This window comes from Myotis myotis, unplaced genomic scaffold (assembly GCF_014108235.1).
Source record: "Myotis myotis isolate mMyoMyo1 unplaced genomic scaffold, mMyoMyo1.p scaffold_m19_p_3, whole genome shotgun sequence".
Classification (NCBI taxonomy): Eukaryota; Metazoa; Chordata; class Mammalia; order Chiroptera; family Vespertilionidae; genus Myotis; species Myotis myotis.
This window is the reverse complement of record NW_023416335.1, coordinates 163,845,794-163,867,172: the sequence shown is the minus strand read 5'-3', so window position 1 is coordinate 163,867,172 and position 21,379 is coordinate 163,845,794. Positions and strand designations below refer to the sequence as shown.

The window sequence follows — 21,379 nt, the reverse complement described above, 5'->3', positions numbered from 1 at the left end:
AATATTTCAAATTCTCTACCATGGACCATAAAAGTAAAAGAGAGAAACCCAATGAAACCTATGACAGACTTCTGACCTCCAGAACTAAAGGATAATAAATATGTGCTGTTTTTAAGTAAATAAATAAAGGTAAAAAGGAAACAAAACTACTTGTTGTTTCTAAGAAGTGGGGCACTTGATTTGGTTAGCCCTAAGATTCTATGGTTTATAATAGCTGTTGACTTCTGACCCCAGATAACTAATTGATTCCTGATCTTTAGAAAATTTCTACCAGAGAGCACAGTGTGTCTAGATCTGAAGTAAAGGGAGGCTCAAAAAGGGAAAGGGGGGTTGGGGGGGAACGGAAAGGAAAAAAAAAGAAAAGAGTAGACTCCATTTAGGAAAATCTGGCAGCTTGAGCTCCAGTCAACAATGGCCCCACCAAGGTCAGGAGAGTGGGCATGCTTTCAGAAAACACGGGAACAGGAAGGAAAGCAGGAAGGAAGAGAAACACATTCGGAAAGACATACTTCAGTGAATACTAAAAGCACAAATACACTTACATGCAAGAGACGAAATTGTCCAGCTCCCGCCAGGCATAGAAAAAAGGAAGGAGGTGAGAAAAGAGTGGAGAATACAGAATCTGGGTGTAATCCTTCCTGGGTAAGTCACCTGGTCAGGAAAGAAAAGCGGGAGAAAAGAGATGTCTGTAGCTACAGTAAGATGCGTAGGCACACTGAGCAAGGTCTGTAACCAATTGCAGCCGTAAGGAACAGACATAAGAGGTCCTACATGCCCAGGTAACATTCCATCCCTTTGTCCTAGAGTCACTGTGTCCTCTAGCAGAGCCCCTCCCCCTTGGGATTCTGTATTATTGAAGGCTGAATCCACAGCCCTTAGGCTGATTAAAGCCTGACTGCTTTAGAACTTGGATTCACTTATGAATTTTATCATTAAGTGACACTTCTCTCTGTGCTTTTGGGCTCTGGGCATAAGATGGGTATTTGAAATCCTAAATACCCTTCTCACTTAAGACCCTTGCCTCATACAACAGTGGGGTGAGGCCAGTACTTGGTCTCTTACATAAACCATATCTTGAACATCACAGTGTGGTCATCTTGAGGTGGCTTGTGAATCAACGCCATTCCCTAGGCCAGCGGTTCTCAACCTGTGGGTCGCGACCCCTTTGGGGGTCGAACGACCCTTTCACAGGGGTCGCCTAAGACCATCGGAAAACATATATAATTACATATTAAAAAAAAAAATTACATGTTGTTTTTGTGATTAATCACTATGCTTTAATTATGTTCAATTTGTAACAATGAAATTGGGGGTCACCACAACATGAGGAACTGTATTACAGGGTCGTGGCATTAGGAAGGTTGAGAACCACTGCCCTAAGCAATCTCTGCTTTTACAGTTTTTATCTTGGAGCTCTGCATATGATTTCCTTGAAAAAAGGCTCCCCAGCTAAAAAACAAAAACAAAAATATGAAATCTACTTTCTGTTCATTATTTAACAACAGTCATTTCTAAAGGATAGGGAGAAGGAAGAGCCTTCCTTTTACATCTAAGTCATGTCCTAAAAGGCTAAACACTCATACTTATAGAAAAGGTGAAAACTATGGATCGCTAGGCCTTTTGCTGAGTCCTCTTGTGTAGATGGTGCTCACCAAGCTAGATCGAAAGAGAAGGTCTATTGAGTAATATCCATCTTTCTACTCAGCCCCAAGGAAAGAAGCCATCTTTCATCCTCACCTTTCCTCGGATCAAGGCTTTGAAAGCAATTCGTGCAATTAGGTAGGACCAGATGACATGCAGAACCTGTAGGATCAGGAGAAGGCCATTGAAGAGCCACCAGGAGGGATAGGGCCCAATCATCTCCCAGCTCTCAAAGAGGGTTGTGTTCAGAATCCTAGAAGAGGGAGACCAGCGGTCAGATTGTAGAGTCTAAGCCAGGCAGATAGGGATGAAGCTGAGTTCCCTGAGAAGCAGAACCTGTGTTTTCTCCCTGTACCTTCTCTCAGTTGAAGTTCCATGAATATTCATCCACAGTGAGAAAAGAATAAAGGAAGGCAGCCTATGAAGTTTTCTATCATTAGGGATAAGGGGAGATACATATACACTCAAACCTCAGTTCTCGAATGTCTCCCATCTTGAACAAGTCGGTTCTCAACTAACTTGTTCATGGAAAAAAATGTCTTGGTTGTCAAACAAAACTTTGGTTCTCAACCCAACAACCCTTTCATGCTGTATGATCAATCACGAGTCTCTAGGTGACAAACAGGAGAGAATGCGTGAGTATGAGTCAGTTTACCACTAAACCTCACATTGTTAACATTTCAGGAAATTGTGCTATAAATATATATTTTTTAGCTTTAGTTGCTGCTTATTATTATTAAATATTATAGTAAGTCACATGGGTCCTAAGAAGGTTAGTGATAGCAAAATGAAAAGGAAAGTTGTGAGAACGATAGAGCTTAAAAAAGAAATAATTGCAAAGTATGAGAGAGGTGTTTGCATATCTAATTTGGCTACTGAATATGGCATGATGAAATCAATAACTAGTACAATTTTAAAACATAAAGAGGCCACCAAGAGAGCTGATGTTGCTAAAGATGTGAAAGTGCTCATGAAACAAAGATCACAGGCAATTGAAGAAATAGAAAAATTGTTGATTTTGACAAATGAAAAGCAGCCAGTGATGTAGCATTTCGGAGACAATGATATGTGAAAAAGTGAAAATGCTGCATACTGAACTCCTAAAAGATACCCCTGGAATGAGTGTTGAAAGTGATTTGTTTAAGGCTAGTAGGGGATAGTTAGATAAATTTAAGAAAATAAGTGGCATTCATAGTGTAGTCAGGCATAGAGAGGCTGCTAGCTCTAACACAGTAGATGCTGATAATTTTGTGACAGATTTTCAAGAATATGTAGAGGCCAAGGGATTTATTTGTTGACCTTCAGAGGGAACAGCAACATACAGCAGCTGAAGAGCTCTCTTCAGAGAAGAAGGGGAGGGATATTCCTACTTCACTAATCAATAAGAATTCAATTGTGATGAGACAAGCCTCTTCTGGGAGAAAATGCAAAGAGGACTTACATCACACAGGAGAAGTCACTGCCAGGACACAAGCCGATGAAGGACAGGATGACGTTTTTGTTGTGTGGGATGCAAGTGGGGATTTTAAATTGAAGCCTTTACTGGTCTCCATTCTGAAAACCATGAGTTTTCAAGAAAAATAAGTTGCATGTGCAGGGCTAATAACAAAGTGATGTGCAGGGCTAATAGCAAAGCTTAAGTAACCAGGCAATTTTTTTTATTGAGTGGATTCATGAAATTTTGCTCCAAGTGTGAAGAAATACCTCTGGGAAAAACTACTGCCACTCAGAGCACTTCTTGTAGTGGACAGTGTTCCCTCCCTCCAGGCTTGGAGACCGAGGTGGTGGAGGAGTACAGCTTCATCACTGTTAGGTTCTTGCCACCTAACACAACTCCTCCTATCCAGCCCATGCACCAGCAGGTCATTTCTAATTTTTAAGAACTACACAAAGGCACTGCTTCAGAGATGTTTTGAGGTGACATCTAAAACTAATTTAACTCTTGGGGAGTTCTGGAAGGAATAGTTTAACATTCTCACTTGTTTGAGGCTTAGAGACAAAGCATAGGGGGAAGTGTCTTCCAGAACCATGCAATTGGCCTGGAAGAAATTGTGGCCTGAGTCTGCTGCTGAAAGAGACTTTGAGGGCTTAGAGGATGAGCCTATGTCTGTTGTTGAGGATATTGTGTCTCTGGGCAAGTCCATGGCTTGGGGGTGGATGAAGGTGATGGTGAGAACCACAACACTGAGCTGACCTTCAGAGGGAACAGCAACAGACAGCAGCTGAAGAGCTCTCTTCAGAGAAGAAGGGGAGGGATATTCCTACTTCACTAATCAAGAAAATGTTTGGGAAATGAGGAGAAATGCAAAATTTTATTGAGAAATATCACCCTAAGAAGTAGCAAATCATGCAATAAACTTGTTCAATGACAATGCAGTGTTTCACTTCAGACAAGTGTTAAAATGCAGATAAAAACAAACATCATTGAATAGGTTTTTAGTGAGACAGAGGCCCAGGGAGCCTGAACCAAGTTCTAGTGGAGCAAAGAGACAAAAGAGAGAAAGAACCCCAGGAGAACAGCTGTTTTTTATGGAAGGGGACTCCCCTTCCCAACAATATCCCTCCATTCCCTCCTCTCCATATTCAGTCATTAATAGCTCTCAACATTAAAGGTAAGTTCTAGTATGTATGCAAATTTTTATTTTTTACAGCACATTTCATTTCCTCTTTGTTAAATTTTCATTTACATTTCATGTCCTTTTTGTTTGTAAAGTGTTTATAGATTAAACAGTACATTAGACATGTACTACATATAAGAAAGGTTAAAAGAGGGGTCTGGAACATTTGGGGTCTGGAACAAGTTCATTCAATTTACTAATTAAAAAATGGGAAAAAATGATTTGGTTTTTGAATAAACCACTTCTTGAACAGCCTTCAGGAATGAATTAAGTTCAAGAACCAAAGTTCCACTATATAAACCATAGGAACTGATGGAGTAAGTTGTATTATTAATTACTTCAAATATGCAAAAAAAACTGGGACAGCAATTTTAATCGTAATCCTAGGACTCAGATCCCCAGGCACATATAGAATAGTTGGTAGCTGATTCCCTCAGACTAAGCGTGATCTCCAATTGACAGAGTCACTGACTTTGTACCATAAAGTAGTGAGTGTAGAAGTGAGAGGCATGTGTGCGTGCGTGTGTGTGTGTGTGTGTGTGTGTGTGTATGTGTTAGTCAGGGTGGGAGAAAGGATATGAGCAGGAAAACAAGCAAGAAGAGCCTGAGAATTTTGTGATCAGCACAAAAGAACGCAAATGAATTACTTAGGCATAAAATGAGGACTGTTCCTCAGAGATGAATCAGGAATGCCACAGCCAAGTGAGTTGGATACTCTGAGTCTAGATCAGCCATGGGCAAACTTCGGCCCGCGGGCCGGATCCGGCCCGTTTGAAATGAATAAAACTAAAAAAAAAAAAAAAAAAAAAGACCATACCCTTTTATGTAATGATGTTTACTTTGAATTTATATTAGTTCACACAAACACTCCATCCATGCTTTTGTTCCGGCCCTCCAGTCCAGTTTAAGACTCCATTGTGGCCCTCGAGTCAAAAAGTTTGCCCACCCCTGGTCTAGATCATGCCTCACTAGAAATACTATGCAAGGGAACTGAGGTCCTGTGAGAATCCACAAAGGTTAGGTTAGGTCAAGGAAAAAGCAGGGCATCAGGGTTCTTGGTGGTTTACTCCCTAAACTGACAAAAGGTATCATTAGCTACATTCCTACGACAGCTCCACAGCTCTAACACTTACCAGAATGGATAGATTCCTAGACGAGTGACCATAAAAACAGCACTGAAGATCACAAAAAGGGTGTCACAGAGGCGCTGATACTTGGCATAATTGGCCAGCTTGGCTGCCTGGAGGAAGAAAGAATTAAATTGAGGAGAAAGCCTGTTCTCAGGAAGAAAAGGAGAGAAATAGAGGAATAATGAGGGAAAAGAAATTGGGGTCTTACCTCCAGTAAAAAGTCTGAGGCATCATGTAGACACATGACCAGAGTTCCTACCCGAACCATGTTGTTGATATATGAGAAGGTAATGAGCCCAATGGTGGCCAAGTGATGCACAAACATGATCAGGAAGTCCTAGGAAGGAATGGAAATAGAAGAAGCAGGTATAGGCAAGGCCATAGAGATGCTAGCCAACTCAATGCCCTGCATTGTTCTCTGAAGATCTTATCCCAGCCTTAGAAGTTCCATTTTGTTTAAACTCTCCATTAAAAAGCTGCCTAGCATTTGACCCAAACTCTCTGTATCAGTGACCCATAATCTATGTTAATAAAGCTTAACGCAGATTAAAAGCTCTAATTTAGTCCTGGCCGGTGTTGCTCAATGGTTGGAGCGTCAGCCTGCACATCAAAGGGTGTTGGCTCAATTCCTGGTCAAGGACACATACCTAGGTTGCAGGTTTGGGGGGGGGAGGGGGCATGTCCGGGAGGCAACCAGTTGGTCTATCACATCAATGTCTGTCTGTCTGTCTGTCTTTCTCTCTCTCTCACTCCCTCTCTTCCACTCTCTCTAAAAAAATTAAAGGGAAAAATATCCTCTGGTGAGGATTAACAAAAAATACAAAAAGCTCTAATTTCTTCTTGGATTCCAATGCCAAGGGTAGACCTGAAGAAATCTCTAAATACCTGAGTTACCAGACATAGCTAATAAATATGTCTTAGCCCAATGAGGAACAGAAGATGGGAGAAGGCAGGAGAAACAAGGAAGAAAAGTTATGTTTTCCACATAGACAGATACAGTGATATATTCTAGTTCTTGAGTTGGGGATGGGTTCAAAAGTATACATTCTAGTATGTCTTTAAACCTTTATATTTGTGTCATGTATTAAAATAAAATTTTAATAAGGGGACCTGTGTCTCCTGACCATAGGAGAGTGAAAAGCACCTGATTTGAGTATCAAGTTTGTAGGTTATGTAACAAATAACAACCCAGATTAGTTTGTCCATTCCCATAAATGCTAATTTTGGTTTTCTCACCAAAAATAACCATAGGTTAGTAACAGATTAGGGCTAGAGCTACTGGAACTACATTATGTCAGGTGGACAACAATAAGAGGTGAAGATTCTGTCTAGTTATAAAAAACTTAAGTCATTTCCAAATTTGTCACTATGTGGACAAGTCAACTCACTTTTCTGAATCTTTGTTTCCTAAATAATAGCAAGAAAACGGTAAACGAAATAATGTAGAACTCCCTCCAGTTGAAATTCCTTAAGTGGGGTCACCAAGAAGGAAAAGCAGAAAGAGAACCAGGGCCCCTAATGCCAAGCCAAATTTACCCTTTATGGATTCAGACCTGTCCTGGATCATGCCTTTCTATCCCTAGTTCTGACTAGTTTCCTGAGCTTTACACATGTAAGAGCCTTGGAGAAAAATAAAGAAAAGGGTATGCTTAGTGGTTAACTGTTCTCATCTTGGCTACCCTGAAGGCCTCAAATATACTTCTTCATTAGTCAAGTCTCATTTCTGAGAACATTACAAAGAGCTAATAGTCCCATCAAACCTACTTTCTCCCTTTTCTGTGGTCCCAGTTAGGACAGAGAATCCATCACAATGGCAGTAATGGTAGCTTCTAGGAAGGAGGATGCAATAAGTTACTGGGAATCAAGAGAACCAGTGTCCTTACCTTTCTTTTAATGTCTGTAAACTGAGAAAACATTAGAGACCAATAAAAGGCCAATTCCATGATATAATAATAATAAAGCCCACTTGTAAGAGGCTGAAAGAGAGAAAGAAGTAGTTAGAATACCAACCAGTCAAAGATTCATTCTATCTCTGCAACTATCTCTGCCTTGGAGGACCAATATCCATAAAAAACATAAGAAATGACTTAAGTCTTTTCTCCCCATCGTCTTCCAAGATCTTCAATTGCTAACAACAGGCTTTGGGTTGGTATGGAGACTTAAACCTGGTGCATGGATTCATTCATTGGTGGGGTCCCTCGCCCTGGCCTGAGGGGATCAGGCCGAAACCAACTCTCTGACATTCCCTGAGGGGTCCCGGATTGCGAGAGGGTGCAGGCCAGGCTGAGGGACCCCACTGCATGATCGGGGCCAGGGAGAGACTGCGAGAGGGCTCCAGGGTGTGTCCGGCCCGTCTTGCCCAGTCCCAATTGGCTGGACCCCAGCAGCAAGCTAACCTACTTGGTGGTCAGAGTGTGTCATAGCAACTGGTCGATGGGTCGGACACTTAGCATATTAGGCTTTTATTATATAGGATATATATGTTCAGCTCTCATCTTTTAGAGATCAGATAAAGTTAATACATACTACAGCACAATAAAATCAGTGTATCTAAAATTTTTGGCAATTAATGTTTTTCAAGGGATTAAATACACTTAGGCCTTTTTTTCTTCCACTCCTGACCTTTTTCTAGTATAGATTAAGGGGACTCCAAGTAACCCTTGATTCAAAAAGGACACCTGAACCAGAAAGCACTTCATTAAGTGCCAAAAAGCTGCTTTTGTTTCCAGCCCAATTAGGGGAATATAATGAATACTAGAGGCCCGGTGCACAAAAATTTGTGCACTTGGGGGGGGGGTCCCTCAGCCTGGCCTGTGCCCTCTCGCAGTCTGGGACCCCTCGGGGGATGTCCACCTGCTGGCTTAGGCCCGCTCCCCAGGGGATCGCGCCTAAGCTGGCAGTCAGACATCCCTCTGGCAGCCCAGGAGCCCTTGGGGGATGTCCACTTGCCAGCAGGGAGCAGGCCTAAGCTGCAGTCGGACATCCTTAGTGCTGCTGAGGAGGCGGGAGAGGCTCCTACCACCACCGCTGTACTGGCAGCCATCAGCCTGGCTTGTGGCTGAGCAGAACTCCCACTGTGGGAGCACACTGACCACCAGAGGGCAGCTCCTGCATTGAGCGTCTGACACCCTGGTGGTCAGTGTGTGTCAGTGACCAGTCATTCCGCTGTTAGGGTCAATTTGCATATTACCCTTTTATTATATAGGATAGAGGCCTGGTGCCTGGGTGGGGGCTGGCTAGTTTGCCCTGAAGGGTGTCCCGGATCCGGGTGGGGGGGTCCCGCTGGGGTGCCTGGCTAGCCTGGGTGAGGGGCTGAGGGCTGTTTGCAGGCTGGTCAAGCCCCCCAGTGGGGACCCTCATCTCATGGGGGTGTGGCCAGCCTGGGTGAGGGGCTGAGGACGGTTTTCAGGCTTCCCACAGCCCCTTCAGGGTGGGGGAGTCCCGGTGGGGTGCCTGGCCAGCCTGGGTGAGGGGCTGAGGGCTGTTTTCAGGCTGGCCACGCCCCCCGGCGACCCAAGTTCCCAGCCTCTCCTTTTTTCCTTTCTTTCTGGGATTTATTTATCTTCTGTAATTGAAACTTTGTAGCCTTGAGCAGAGCCCAGGCTGGCTAGGGCAGGCAGGAAGCTTGGCTTCCTCCATCGCCAGGGGCAACCCAAGCCTCCTGCTCACTCCAGCTCAGTTGCCGCCACTATCTTAGTTAGGTTAATTTGCAAACTCACTCCTGATTGGTTTGTGGGTGTGGCTTGAACATAGCGAAGGGATGGTTAATTTGCATGTTTCTCTTTTATTAGATAGGACTAGAGGCCCGGTGCACAAAAATTTGTGCATGTGGGGGGAATGGGGGGGTCCCTCAGCCTGGCCTGTGCCCTCTCGCAGTCTGGGACCCCTCAGGGGATGACCACCTGCTGGCTTAGGCCCGCTCCCCAGGGGATTGGGCCTAAGATGGCAATCAGACATCCCTCTGGCAGCCCAGCAGCCCTCGGGGGATGTCCACTTGCCAGCGGGGAGCAGGCCTAAACTGCAGTTGGACATCCTTAGCACTGCTGAGGAGGCAGGAGAGGCTCCCACCAACACCGCTGTACTGGCAGCCATCAGCCTGGCTTGTGGCTGAGCAGAGCTCCTCCCATGTGAGAGCGCCCTGACCACCAGAGGGCAGCTTCTGCATTGAGCGTCTGTCCCCTGGTGGTCAGTGTGTGTCCTAGTGACCAGTCATTCCCAGTCCTTCTGCTATTAGGGTCAGTTTCCATATTACCTGTTTACTATATAGGATAAGAGGCCTGGTGCATGGGTGGGGGCTGGGTGGTTTGCCCTGAAAGGTGTCCCGGATCAGGGTGGGGGTCCTGCTTGGGTGCCTGGCCAGCCTGGATGATGGGATGATGGCTATTTGCAGCTGGTCACACCCCCTTCAGGGTGGGGGTCCCGCTTGGGTGCCTGGCCAGCCTGGATGAGGGGATGATGTCTGTTTGCAGCTGGTCACACCCCATTCAGGGCGGGGGTCCCCACTGGGGTGCCTGGCCAGTCTGGGTGAGGGTCTGAGGGCTGTTTTCAGGTTGGTGGGCGACTGAAGCTCCCAGCCTCTCCTTTTTTCTTTTCCTTTTTTTTTATTCTGGGATTAATTTACCTTCTATAGCTGTCACTGGAGCTGAGAGCAGGCTCCAGCTCTGAGGCCGTTGCCGGCTGAAAGCAGGTACCTGGGTTTGTTTAGATTCTATAATTGACACTCTGTTGCCATCACTGGCCGCTCTAAGTTCTGAGGCTTTGCTGGCTGAAAGCAGGTTTCTGGGGTTTGTTTAGGTTCTATAATTGCTACATTGTTTCATCCAGAGCTCAGAGCTGAGCTGTGGCAGGCGGGGGACGTTGACTTCCTCCATCACTGGAGCAAGCAAGTCTCATGTTCATGTTCGCTTCAGCTGCCTGGCTGCCGGCCGCCATCTTGGCTGGCAGTTAATTTGCATATCTCGCTAATTAGCCAATGGGAAGGGTAGTGAAGTTATGGTTAATTACCATGTTTCTCTATTATTAGATAGGAGGATAATGGGGAACTGGAACAAAAAGATCACTGGATTTCACAGCTATGGGGGCCCTAGAAATAGATACCCTGTATATATGACTCAGAGACTCAGCCTGACCCCTTAAGAATACCAAGGATATGTGCTATCTGTCCTGTGCTTGCACTGTCCCCCACTCCATTTTATATACATACGTAAGTGCTCAGATCCTACCTGAAATGGATATCTATGCCAGCACTGTCGGGTGTCCCAAAACCAAGGTGACTAAGAAAAAAACAGATAATCCAGGTCAATCTTCAGAATTCTCCCATGGCTCACCTATATAATCCTGTTCTCTCTATGCTATAGGGTGAAAAGTAATCCCTCTTGACAGAATTTAGAAACCCTTGAAGGGTAAATAAATATCTAGATTTCTCTTCTAGGACTTAAAGTGTTATTACAAATAGAAAAATCATGCTTTGAGGTAAATAAGGGCAGGGAGAGCTCTAAGATAGTTTTTGAAAGCATCATCACCTGGGATAGAGGAGATAGGAAGACAGGAAGACAATAATTCCATTTGTTAACCAAGAGAAAGATCTCCATATCAAAGATTCAAAAGTCAAAAGTAATAACTTCTAATGGAGTTTTAATTATGTCCTGTAAGCAATTTGCCCATTTCATCTAAGTTGTTGAATTTGTTACTATTAAATCATTCATAATGTTGTCTTATTATCCTTTCAGTGTCTACAGTGATAATCCCTTTTTCTCCTTGATATTGATAATTTATTTTTTCTAGGGTTTTATCAAATTTAATCAAATGTTTCAAAGAACCATTTGAACTTTTGGCTTTATTAGTTTCTTCCATTGTTTGTCTAATGCCTATTTCATTAATTTTTACTTATTTAACTTTGTTCTTTTTCCAGATCTTATTAGATCATTGATTTTAAAGCTTTCGTTTTTTTCTAACATAAACATTTAAAGTTGTAAATTGCTCTCTAAGCATACTTTACCTGCATCACATAAATTTTGGCATATTGTAATTTCAGCATCGATCAATTAAAAATATTTTAAAATTTCCCTTCTGATTTCTTGTTTGATCTACAGATTATGTAGCAGAATTGTTTAACTTCCAAACATTTTCTGGATATTTCATTATTATTATTGATTTTTAATTTTATTTTATTATGACCAGAGAACATATTATTCAGTATTTTAAGAATTCAGTATTTTAAGGTTTACTGAGATTCATTCATTCATTCATCATTCATTCTCCATGCCCCCTTTCCAGTCACAATACAGACCAGGCAAAGGGCCCAGGCTGGAGTGTATGTGGGGTGGGTTTACTCTGCCTCCTCTTTTTGTACAGTCAGTGTAAGAACACAGCCTGTGGTAAGCACCAGGAGGCAGAGATTTATTATCTGGCCTATCACATGGTCTATCTTAGTTGACATTCCATGTGCACTTAAAAATTATATATGTTCTTCAGCTGTTGGTGTAGTGTTCTTCTATAAGTGTCAATTAGGTCAAATTGTTTGTGTTGTACAAAATTATATCCTTAGTGATATTTTTTGTCTAGTGATTTAGTCAATTACTGATAAGAGAGTATTAAAATCTTTTAAGTACACACAATCTGATTGTGTATGTGTCTATCCCCATCCTTAGTTCTGCCTCTTTTTGCTTCATATATTTTGAAACCTTAACTGTATCATTTAGAAAAATAGGGCGGTGCTGTGAAATAAAAACTGTGTAATCAGAAATCAAAAAGTCTGAAATTCTTCGACTCTGGCAACTAACTGAAAAGCAGGACTTATACCTATTTTATCCACTTTAACGAGTTACTGACTGCATTTCTGTAACTGTCTCCTCTTTGGAAGAATGAGGTTTTTGTCAAGTGCTTTGTAAAGAATTGTGCATTATGCTGATTTAATCAATACCAATTATTCTCTAGAGATGTGGGCATGATTAGAACCCAAAAGAAGATCAGAGAAAGTCCACACTCACCGACCAAAGAAATCTAATTCCGTAGCAGAATATACATAAATAAAAAGTGAATCTCCACCTGGGTGGGCAAAGAGTAGAGGTTAGATGAATATTCACTCAAAAGGAAGTCTTAGGGGCTAAAGAAGTCAAGATAGCAGATTTGGAGATAAGATAGTTACTGGTGAAAAAGAAGATAAATCCCCAGAATAGGGACAAATACTATTACCTCAAAAGCCAAAAGAGACATCTTTCGGCTGTTTAAAATAGATTTCCACAAGTGTTTACTGGCTTTAATCAACTTTTCTTCCATCTCATACTCCTTGATAATGCCTAATATTTTCTTTGCACAAGGATAAATACAGTGCTCTGTGTCCAGAGGGGAATTAGTAAAAACCCAGTGAAATAAGTATAGTATGCCCAGAAAAGGGATGCTATCCATTAAAAAGTCCATTTAGAGCAAGCTGGTTCTATTGCTATCAAGGTGTACAAGGGTGTGCATGTCTACCTACATAAGTACAGTTATAGGAATTCACTCCCAATCTATGTTTTTGGGAAAGGAAACTACATTTAGCTTAGTGGCAAGCATGTCCAAGAAAGGGTGACTAGTCTCCCCATGCTCTTCTTTCCTGCCTATAATAAATACAGTTAACTCTGCACATTCATCGGCTGCTGTCCTAATAATATAAGTAATTTCCAAAAAGAAAACCTCAGTCCAGTCACACCCTACCCTTCTCACTCCCCACCTCCCTCTGAACACCTACATGCTTTCACAGAATTTAGTGAGTGTTGGGGGCTTGTCCTGATTCCTCCGATGGCGAAACCAGCATTGGATTTTTCGGACATCCCAGTCCAGTTGCTTTGACAGGCCCTCCAGCCTTTTCTCATCAGGATACTGTAGATATATAACCAGAGTCAGAACATCCCTTTTTCTTCAAACATCTCATTAAATCCCTTCACTAGATGAGTGGCAAATGGGTGATAACTACAGTGGCTTAAGTGATGTTTATCTTTCCAGGTTTCATCTCAAAAGTCATTTTCAGCCTGGCTGACGTAGCTCAGTAGTTGAATTTTGACCTATGAATCAGGAAGTCATGGTTCAATTCCCAATTAGGGCACATGTCCGGTTTGCGGGCTTGATCCCCAGTATGGGGCGTCAAGCCAATCAGTGAATCTCTCTCATTACTGATGTTTCTCTCTCTTTCTCTCTTCCTTGCTCTCTGAAAACAATTTAAAGAAAAAAGTCATTTTCACACATCACAAAAGTACTATTTCACACATCAAGGACCTTTATCACTCACCTATACACGTCCTTGTTTGGTCTTCTCCCTCCAGCCCAAACTGAGTAAAAAAAATATTAAAAATCCAAACTGCAAAGGCTATCGGTCCCCATCTTAATTATGTAACTAGATACTGACAAAAGCTGGAGCAGGGAAAAACAAAACTAAAATATGATTTGTCTGGGGGCAAGGGGTGGTGGAGGCTGCTAGGCCTACAACTCAAATTATGTAAACTTTAGATCCTGGCCCAAAGGTATATCCCTGAGGGGATAAAGTTCTCCTCATAGCTATAGAGATTACCCAAATGGGAAAGATCATCCCATCCTATCCGTACACTTGGGAGATACTTGTTCTCTATCTTCCCTTGCCCTATGGGGCAATCCCTCATAGGAATCTTCTCTGTTTCTTTGCCCACTTACCTTGGTAATAGATATGAACACCTTTTCAAGGATGGCATTGGGTTGGGGCTGATAAGGACCACTGTCCTGGATGCCAACATGGAGTGCACAGGGTTTGGCAATAAACCTGTAATAGAGAAAGCCCAAAAGCCAATTCTAAATATGATTTGCTAATCAGGAAAGAAAGATCCTGATTAGGGGGCTGATGGGGAGGAAAAAGGAGTAACACCTGGCTGGAAGCCAGGACTTTTTTATTTTATCCTGAATTTTGCCACTGGCCTAGTTGAGAAGTGACCTGTTTAAGAAATATTGGGCCATAAGCTCTCTTTCCATTTTTCCCTGCCTTCCCTTATCACATCTAGAGCTTTTTTTTTTTTTTTTTTAATGTATTTTATTGGTTTTTTACAGAGAGGAAGGGAGAGAGATAGAGAGTTAGAAACATCGATGAGAGAGAAACACCGATCAGCTGCCTCCTGCACATCTCCCACTGGGGATGTGCCCGCAACCCAGGCACATGCCCTTGACCGGAATCGAACCTGGGACCCTTTAGTCCACAAGCCGATGCTCTATCCACTGAGCCAAACCGGTCTCGGCACATCTAGAGCTTTAAAGTCAGAAAGACCTAGGTCAAATCACTAGTCTACCATTTACTGCCTGTATGAACTTGGACAGTATTAAATCTCTGTAAGGCTCAGTTTTTCATCTATAAGATGAAGATAATATCAACCAACATCTTTGCTACTCAATATAAAAGTCCACAGACCAACAGCATTATTGGCTTTTCCTGGAAGCTTTTTATTTTTATTTTTTTTATTTTTTTAAATATTTTATTGATTTTTTACAGAGAGGAAGGGAGAGAGATAGAGAGAGTTAGAAACATCGATGAGAGAGAAACATCGATCAGCTGCCTCCTGCACATCTCCCACTGGGGATGTGCCCGCAACCCAGGTACATGCCCTTGACCGGAATCGAACCTGGGACCTTTCAGTCCGCAGGCCAACGCTCTATCCACTGAGCCAAACCGGTTTCGGCTGGAAGCTTTTTAGAAATGCAGAATCTTGAACCCCATCCCAGACCTGCAAAATCAGAATCTTTATTAACAAGATCCCCAAATGATTCATGTGACCATTAAAATGTTAGAAGAATCTTGTAAGTATACAATGAGATAATGTATGTGAAGACCCTGGAACCAGGAAGGTGCTTAATAAATGGTAGTTTTCCTTATATCAAAAGATTAAGAAGATCTTAATTGGAGGGAAAAGTAAAACTGAGGCTGAGCTCTTCCTAACTACAAATATCCTGGGTCATGGTCACCTTCCTGCCTAATAAAAAGATTATGGAAATACTTAGAAGAAAGAAATAAGGAAACTAGGAAGGGTGAGAAAGAAATTACCTATTAGTATTCAATCTCTGCCCTAGATTATACCACTAATAAGTCATATAAATTTGACAGAGTCACTTAAATCTTGAGTCTTGGTTTTATTATCTAAAAGAAGGTGTTGTAGCCCTAATCGGTTTGGCTCAGTGGATAGAGCGTCAGCCTGCGGACTCATGGGTCCCGGGTTCGATTCCGGTCAAGGGTATGTACCTTGGTTGCGGGCACATACCCAGTGGGGGGTGTGCAGGAGGCAGCTGATGGATGTTTCTCTCTCATCGATGTTTCTAACTCTCTATCCCTCTCCCTTCCTCTCTATAAAAAAATCAATAAAATATATTTTTTTTAAAAAAAGGTGTTATATGAGGTGATTTCTAAGATTTTTGTTCTATATCTAAGATTACATAGTGTTATCATTAATTGTAATTCATTTCTAATTTTTAGATCTTTGAGAAACTAGTCCTTGTTTCTTCAAGAAAGATCTCCTGCTTCTGCAAAACCATATATTTTTGTGAGTATTAATTAGCTCTAGAAAAAGCTCCATGTAGTCATTTTGAGAATAAATCAAAACCAGTTTTAGCTCCTTTAGCATGTTAGGGAGTCTGATAAAAATATGACTGGGAGGTCTAAGATGGAGTGTTCTTGACCTATTTTCTTGGTCTGCATTTGAATTCAGAATTTATCTCTAAAGGAGGGACTGAGAATAAGAAACTTTATCTTTTATAAAAAGTTTTACCCTTATCACCAAAGTTCCTGAGCCATGGGGAAACATTTATTCAGAGCACAAAGCCACATCTGTAACCCATTCTCTCCTCTCTTTTACACACGTGGCACAAAAGTTTCATTCAAAAGCCAATAATAGTAGATACTTTAACTTATATTTCCTGGTATACTATTCTGTGTACAAATATTTAAAAACCCCACTCCTGTTTAAACTCATTGTAAACAAAGGATACATAGAGAATACCGTTTGCTTGTTTTTTATTTACCCAGATTCTGTGCTCAGCAGTTTCTGTGAGAGGTTCAGTGAATCCCACGCTTGCCCTATGAGCTCAGTTTGACCCAGCATTGATCAGCATCCAGAAAAGTAATTAAGGCAGTCACTCTTTGCTTTTGAGTTGGTATGAAGAGGTAGATGCAAAAACAAAAAACAGCCTTTATAATTCCTATTCTTACCCCTTGATGTAGGTCTCTTCCTCAATCCAAAAGCAGTCAGGTGAATAAAGGCTCTGGAGTTAGGCAGATTTTAACAGGTAAGAGACTTTGTGAAAGATCATTTTAAAGATGAAATGACATGATGCATGCCTAGCACAGTACCTGACACTTAGTAAACATTCAATAAAAGGAGGCTATTATTATTTTACCAGAAACTAATAGTTCAATCTGGGTACCCTGATGGTACCTTCAGCAGAAGGCAAGAAGAGCCAATATCTTCTTTCATACAATAGGGATAGGTTTGTACCCTGCTCACCTGAGGGAAGCCAAGATAATTTTTATTATTATCTGGACATTGGAGGGAACTTGATATCCTATAGCTGTCATTAGCTCACATCCTGCCCTCAATAGTTCACAGAGTTCAATGAGAGACATAGAGTTACTGGCATCCAGTTAGTTACGGCGGTACAAACCCTAAGAAAATTTATTTATTTGACAAATATTTATTGGGCACCTATTTTGTGCTATAGCACAAAGCCCAAAACCAAATATAAGGACTTACTAGTATGGTTGGAAAAGAATTTTTCTGATTAAAAAATTAAATAAATAGATTTATGCATTTAATTAATAACCTTAATGAAGAAAGTGAAATTATTTTAAAGTAGAACTTTAAATAAGTTCAGACTCAATCATGTATTCATTCTATATCATATACCTGGTATCTTACCTAATAATAGACAAACATGTAAATTGACCATCCCTCTGCTACACCCAACAGCCAATCAGGAGAGTATGCAAATTAACCCAACAAAGATGGTGGCTAATTGGCATACGTAGGCTTGAAGAGGTGGAGCGAAGACTGAAGGCTCTGGCTGGAGCAGCAAGAACTGAAGGCTCCGGCCAGAGCAGTGAGGACTGAGAAAGCCTGGGTCCTGGGTGCCGGAGGAAAACCGGTGCTGGCAGCCAGGGGAAGGGAAGGCCTATTGCATGAATCTTTTCATGCAACAGGCCTCTAGTTTAGTATATAATTTATAAAATGGACATATAGGTTAGTCAGATTCCAGACAAAGTGCCTGGCATTCATCCTTTCTTCTAGATTGGCACCTCTCTAAGTGTGCTCTGGAGACTTTCAGGGACCCTTTCAGGAGGTCTGCAAGGTTAAAATTATTCTCATAATAATTCTATAACTTCATAATAATTACTTTCTCTCATGAGTATACAGTGGAATCTTCCACAGGTTATATGAAAACAGACTGAATGCAGAAGCTGACATGAGAATACAGCTGCCAGATATTAGAAACTTACAAAAATGTAAAATAATGCTATTCTTCTCAGTTTGTTTTGGAATTTTTTTCCATAGTGTTAAATTATCAATATAATCAATGTATTGTTATCTGTAAATGAATTAATAATATATTAAATTATTTTCCATTTTTAATTTTTAAAGCAGTACATGTTAATAGATATTATTCAAATGAACAAAAACTCCAGAAAAAGTACTCTGGGGTCCTTGATAATTTTTAAGAGTATAAAGGATTCTTGACAACATAGTTTGCAAACAAACTGCTGTGCTGGATGACACTGAGAAATCAAACTTCTCAAGATTTTCTTTCTGTTTATTTATTGATTTTGGAGAGAGAGAGAGGAAGGGGGAAGGAGGGACAGAGAGAGAGAGAAACATTGATTTGTTGTTCCACTTATTTATGCATTCATTGGAGCCAGCCAGGGCATCTTGTGATTTTCTGTCCTCTCCAGGATCAATTTGTTGCCCAAGTTTTAAAATAATCTGTAAGACTAAACCTCCTTTTGCCTTCAAGTCTGAATAAGTGAGCATTTAGTGGTCTATAATGTGAAGATACTCCTTTCCACCTGCCATTCCAGGAACATGAGTCTAATGATCCAACCTGATTGTAATCTATCTGTCTTGCTTTATAGAGATCATTTCATTTGCCCTTTCCCTGCCCTCCAGATATATGGTAGCAGCTGACCTAAGCCTGGGTTAATTAAGATGAAATTACTACTTTGCTTGTTCATACTAAAGACAGGAGCTATACTTATCAAGTTTCTCAACTGGTATATCATGGCAAGTAACATAGATTGGTTATATTATGCTGAGATGCTGCTCTCCGTTCTCATGGTAGTACATGGGGCCTGTAGTAGCCATAAACACTTAGCCTGTAGCCTTGGCCTCATATACTTCACTGTGCAACACACATTTTATTTTCTACACTAGAGGCCCGGTGCACAAAATTTGTGCGGGGGGCGGGGAGGGGGGGGAGGAGTCCCTCAGCCCAGCCTGTACCTTCTCGCAGTCCAGGACCCCTCAGGGGATGTCCACCTGCCAGCTTAGGCCCGCTCCCCATGGACATTCCTCTCACAGTCCGGGGCTCCTTGCTCCTTACCACCTGGTTTGCTGCTCCTTAGTGCTGCCGCAGAGGCAGGAGAGGCTCCCACCACCACCGCTGTACTCGCCAGTCATGAGCCCAGCTTCTGGCTGAGTGGCGCTTCCCCTGTGGGAGTGCACTGACCACCAGGGGCCAGCTCCTGCGTTGAGCGTCTGCCCCCTGGTGGTCAGTGCGCATCATAGCAACTGGTTGTTCTGGTTGTTCCGCCATAACGGTCACTTAAGCTTTTATTATATAGATGTATAGCAACATGGTTGAGTTGGGAAGCATTGTGACTTGTCAAAATTAATATATAAAAAGAAAAATAACCATAAAAGAAACAGAAATAAGGAATGGGATAAAGGGGAAAATACAATAAAAAGAAAAAGGTCTTATATAGACTGAGGATGGTGTATCATTAGATGAAGAATATTGATTAACTAAATTACCCAAATCTGATCTGAATACTCCCCACTACACACACACACACACACACACACACACACACACACACACACACGAGAGAGAGAGAGAGAGAGAGAGCGAGCACGCGCAACAAAGGAGATAGCTGAGGTGATGATTAAATAAAGGGTTTTAGGGCCAAAATGAAGGCTGTTTAGAGAATTTAATCCTTAAGTACAAAAGCAGCATTTGAAAATCATCCACCAAAACATATGTATTCCTTAAGAGGCAAATGCAGAGTCCCATAGAAAACAGATTCATAAAGTCCTTTGCCTTTACAACTGAATTATTAATAAATCAATCACATTAAAAATTAGAGGGGCTTCTGCAGAGTGGAAAGAGAAGGAGAACGTAAAAAGGACATTCAAGCAGAGGGAACAGCATGTACTAAAACAGAGATATAAGAAACAAAGGCCAAAGTCGGTTTGGCTCAGTGGATAGAGCGTCGGCCTGCGGACTGAAAGGTCCCGGGTTCGATTCCGGTCAAGGGCATGTACCTGGGTTGCAGGCACTTCCCCAGTGGGGGATGTGCAGGAGGCAGCTGATCGATGTTTCTCTCTCATCGATGTTTCTAACTCTCTATCTCTCTCCCTTCCTCTCTGTAAAAAATCAATAAAATATATTTAAAAAAAAAAAAAAAAAAAAAAAGAAACAAAGTCTACTTAGAGAATTATGGAATGCATTAGAGGTAGGGGTGACAGTGATAACAGTGATAGGAGAAAAAAACTATACAGGTAGTTAGGGGCCAGATCACAGGTGCCTTGTATGTTATGCTAAGCTTGAACCTTATCCTATAGTTTGATAGTCACTGAAAGGCCTTAGATTGGGGGTGAGTGGGTAGAGAAGAGAAGAATGGATCTATCTACACTAATAAAAGACAAACATGCAAATTGACCGTACCTTCGCTACACCTTAGCCATGCCCACCAGTCAAGCAGAGCGACTATATGCAAATTAACCCAACCAAGATGGTGGCCGGCAGCCACGGAGCTGGTGCAAGCAGGAGGCTTGGTTGCCCCAATGATGGAGGAAGCCAAGCTTCCCGCCTGCCGTGGCCAGCTCTGAGCTCCACTCAAAGCAACAAAGTTTCAATTATAGAAGATAAATAAACCCCAGATACCTGCTTTCAGCCTGCCGTGGCCACGGAGCTAGAGAGAGCAGGAGGCTTGAGTTTCACCTGGTGATGGAGGAAGCCAAGCTTCCCTCCCGCCTGCCCTGGCAGGCTCTGAGCTCCTCTCAAGGCTACAAAGTTTCAATTATAGAAAGTAAATAGATCCCAGAATAAAAAAGAAAAAAGAAAAAAAGGAGAGGCTGGGAGCTTCCGTCACCGGAGGGGCTTGGCCAGCCTTAAAATGGCCCTCAGCCCCTCACCCAGACTGGCCAGGCACCCGAGTGGGGACCCCCGACCCTAAAGGGGGTGTGGCCAGCCTGAAAACAGACATCAGCCCCTCACCCAGGCTGGCCAAACCTCCACGGGGTGAGAGTCCCCACTGGGGGGGAGGGGGCTTGACCAGCCTGCAAACAGCCATCAGTCCCTCACCCAGGCTGGCCAGGCACTCCAGCGGGACCCCCACCCTGAAGGGGGTGTGACCAGCCTGCAAACACCCATCAGCCCCTCACCCAGGCTGCCCAGGCACCCCAGCGGTACCCCCCACCCTGATCCGGGACACCCTTCAGGGCAAACCAGCCGGCCCCCACCCAGGCACCAGGCCTCTATCCTATATAATAAAAGGGTAATATGCAAATTGACCCTAACAGCAGAATGACTGGGAATGACTAGTCACTATGACACACACTGACCACCAGGGGACAGACGCTCAATGCAGGAGCTGCCCCCTGGTGATCAATGCGCTCCCACAGGGGGAGCTCTGCTCGGCCACAAGCCAGGCTGATGGATGCCAGTACAGCGGTGGTGGTGGGAGCCTCTCCCGCCTCCTCAGCAGCGCTAAGGATGTCCGACTGCAGTTTAGTC

General features: G+C 42.6%; 1 protein-coding gene and 1 non-coding gene across 9 annotated transcripts in view; both read right to left on the bottom strand.

Annotated features, from left to right (window-relative positions):
• The window catches only part of CERS5 (ceramide synthase 5), a 35,482-nt gene that overhangs the window by 1,118 nt on the left and 12,985 nt on the right, over positions 1–21,379 (bottom strand). Inside the window, exons 2-11 of one of the 8 annotated variants that reach the window (XM_036298821.1) lie at positions 14,054–14,159; positions 13,119–13,249; positions 12,379–12,436; positions 10,612–10,662; positions 7,273–7,365; positions 5,598–5,726; positions 5,393–5,499; positions 1,738–1,894; position 1,182; positions 543–565 (exon numbers count right to left, since the gene is read on the bottom strand). In XM_036298821.1, the coding sequence (XP_036154714.1) occupies positions 543–565; position 1,182; positions 1,738–1,894; positions 5,393–5,499; positions 5,598–5,726; positions 7,273–7,365; positions 10,612–10,662; positions 12,379–12,436; positions 13,119–13,249; positions 14,054–14,159 (856 nt within the window). Of the gene's footprint in view, positions 1–542; positions 652–1,181; positions 1,183–1,737; positions 1,895–5,392; positions 5,500–5,597; positions 5,727–7,272; positions 7,366–10,611; positions 10,663–12,378; positions 12,437–13,118; positions 13,250–13,655; positions 13,696–14,053; positions 14,160–16,396; positions 16,518–21,379 lie in introns of those variants that run through there. The other 7 variants (XM_036298814.1, XM_036298816.1, XM_036298818.1 and 4 more) reach the window with 7 other exon arrangements.
• Positions 11,649–11,783, bottom strand: LOC118652355. Its single transcript, XR_004966598.1, has one exon. It is a non-coding gene; the product is annotated as a small nucleolar RNA SNORA51 (small nucleolar RNA).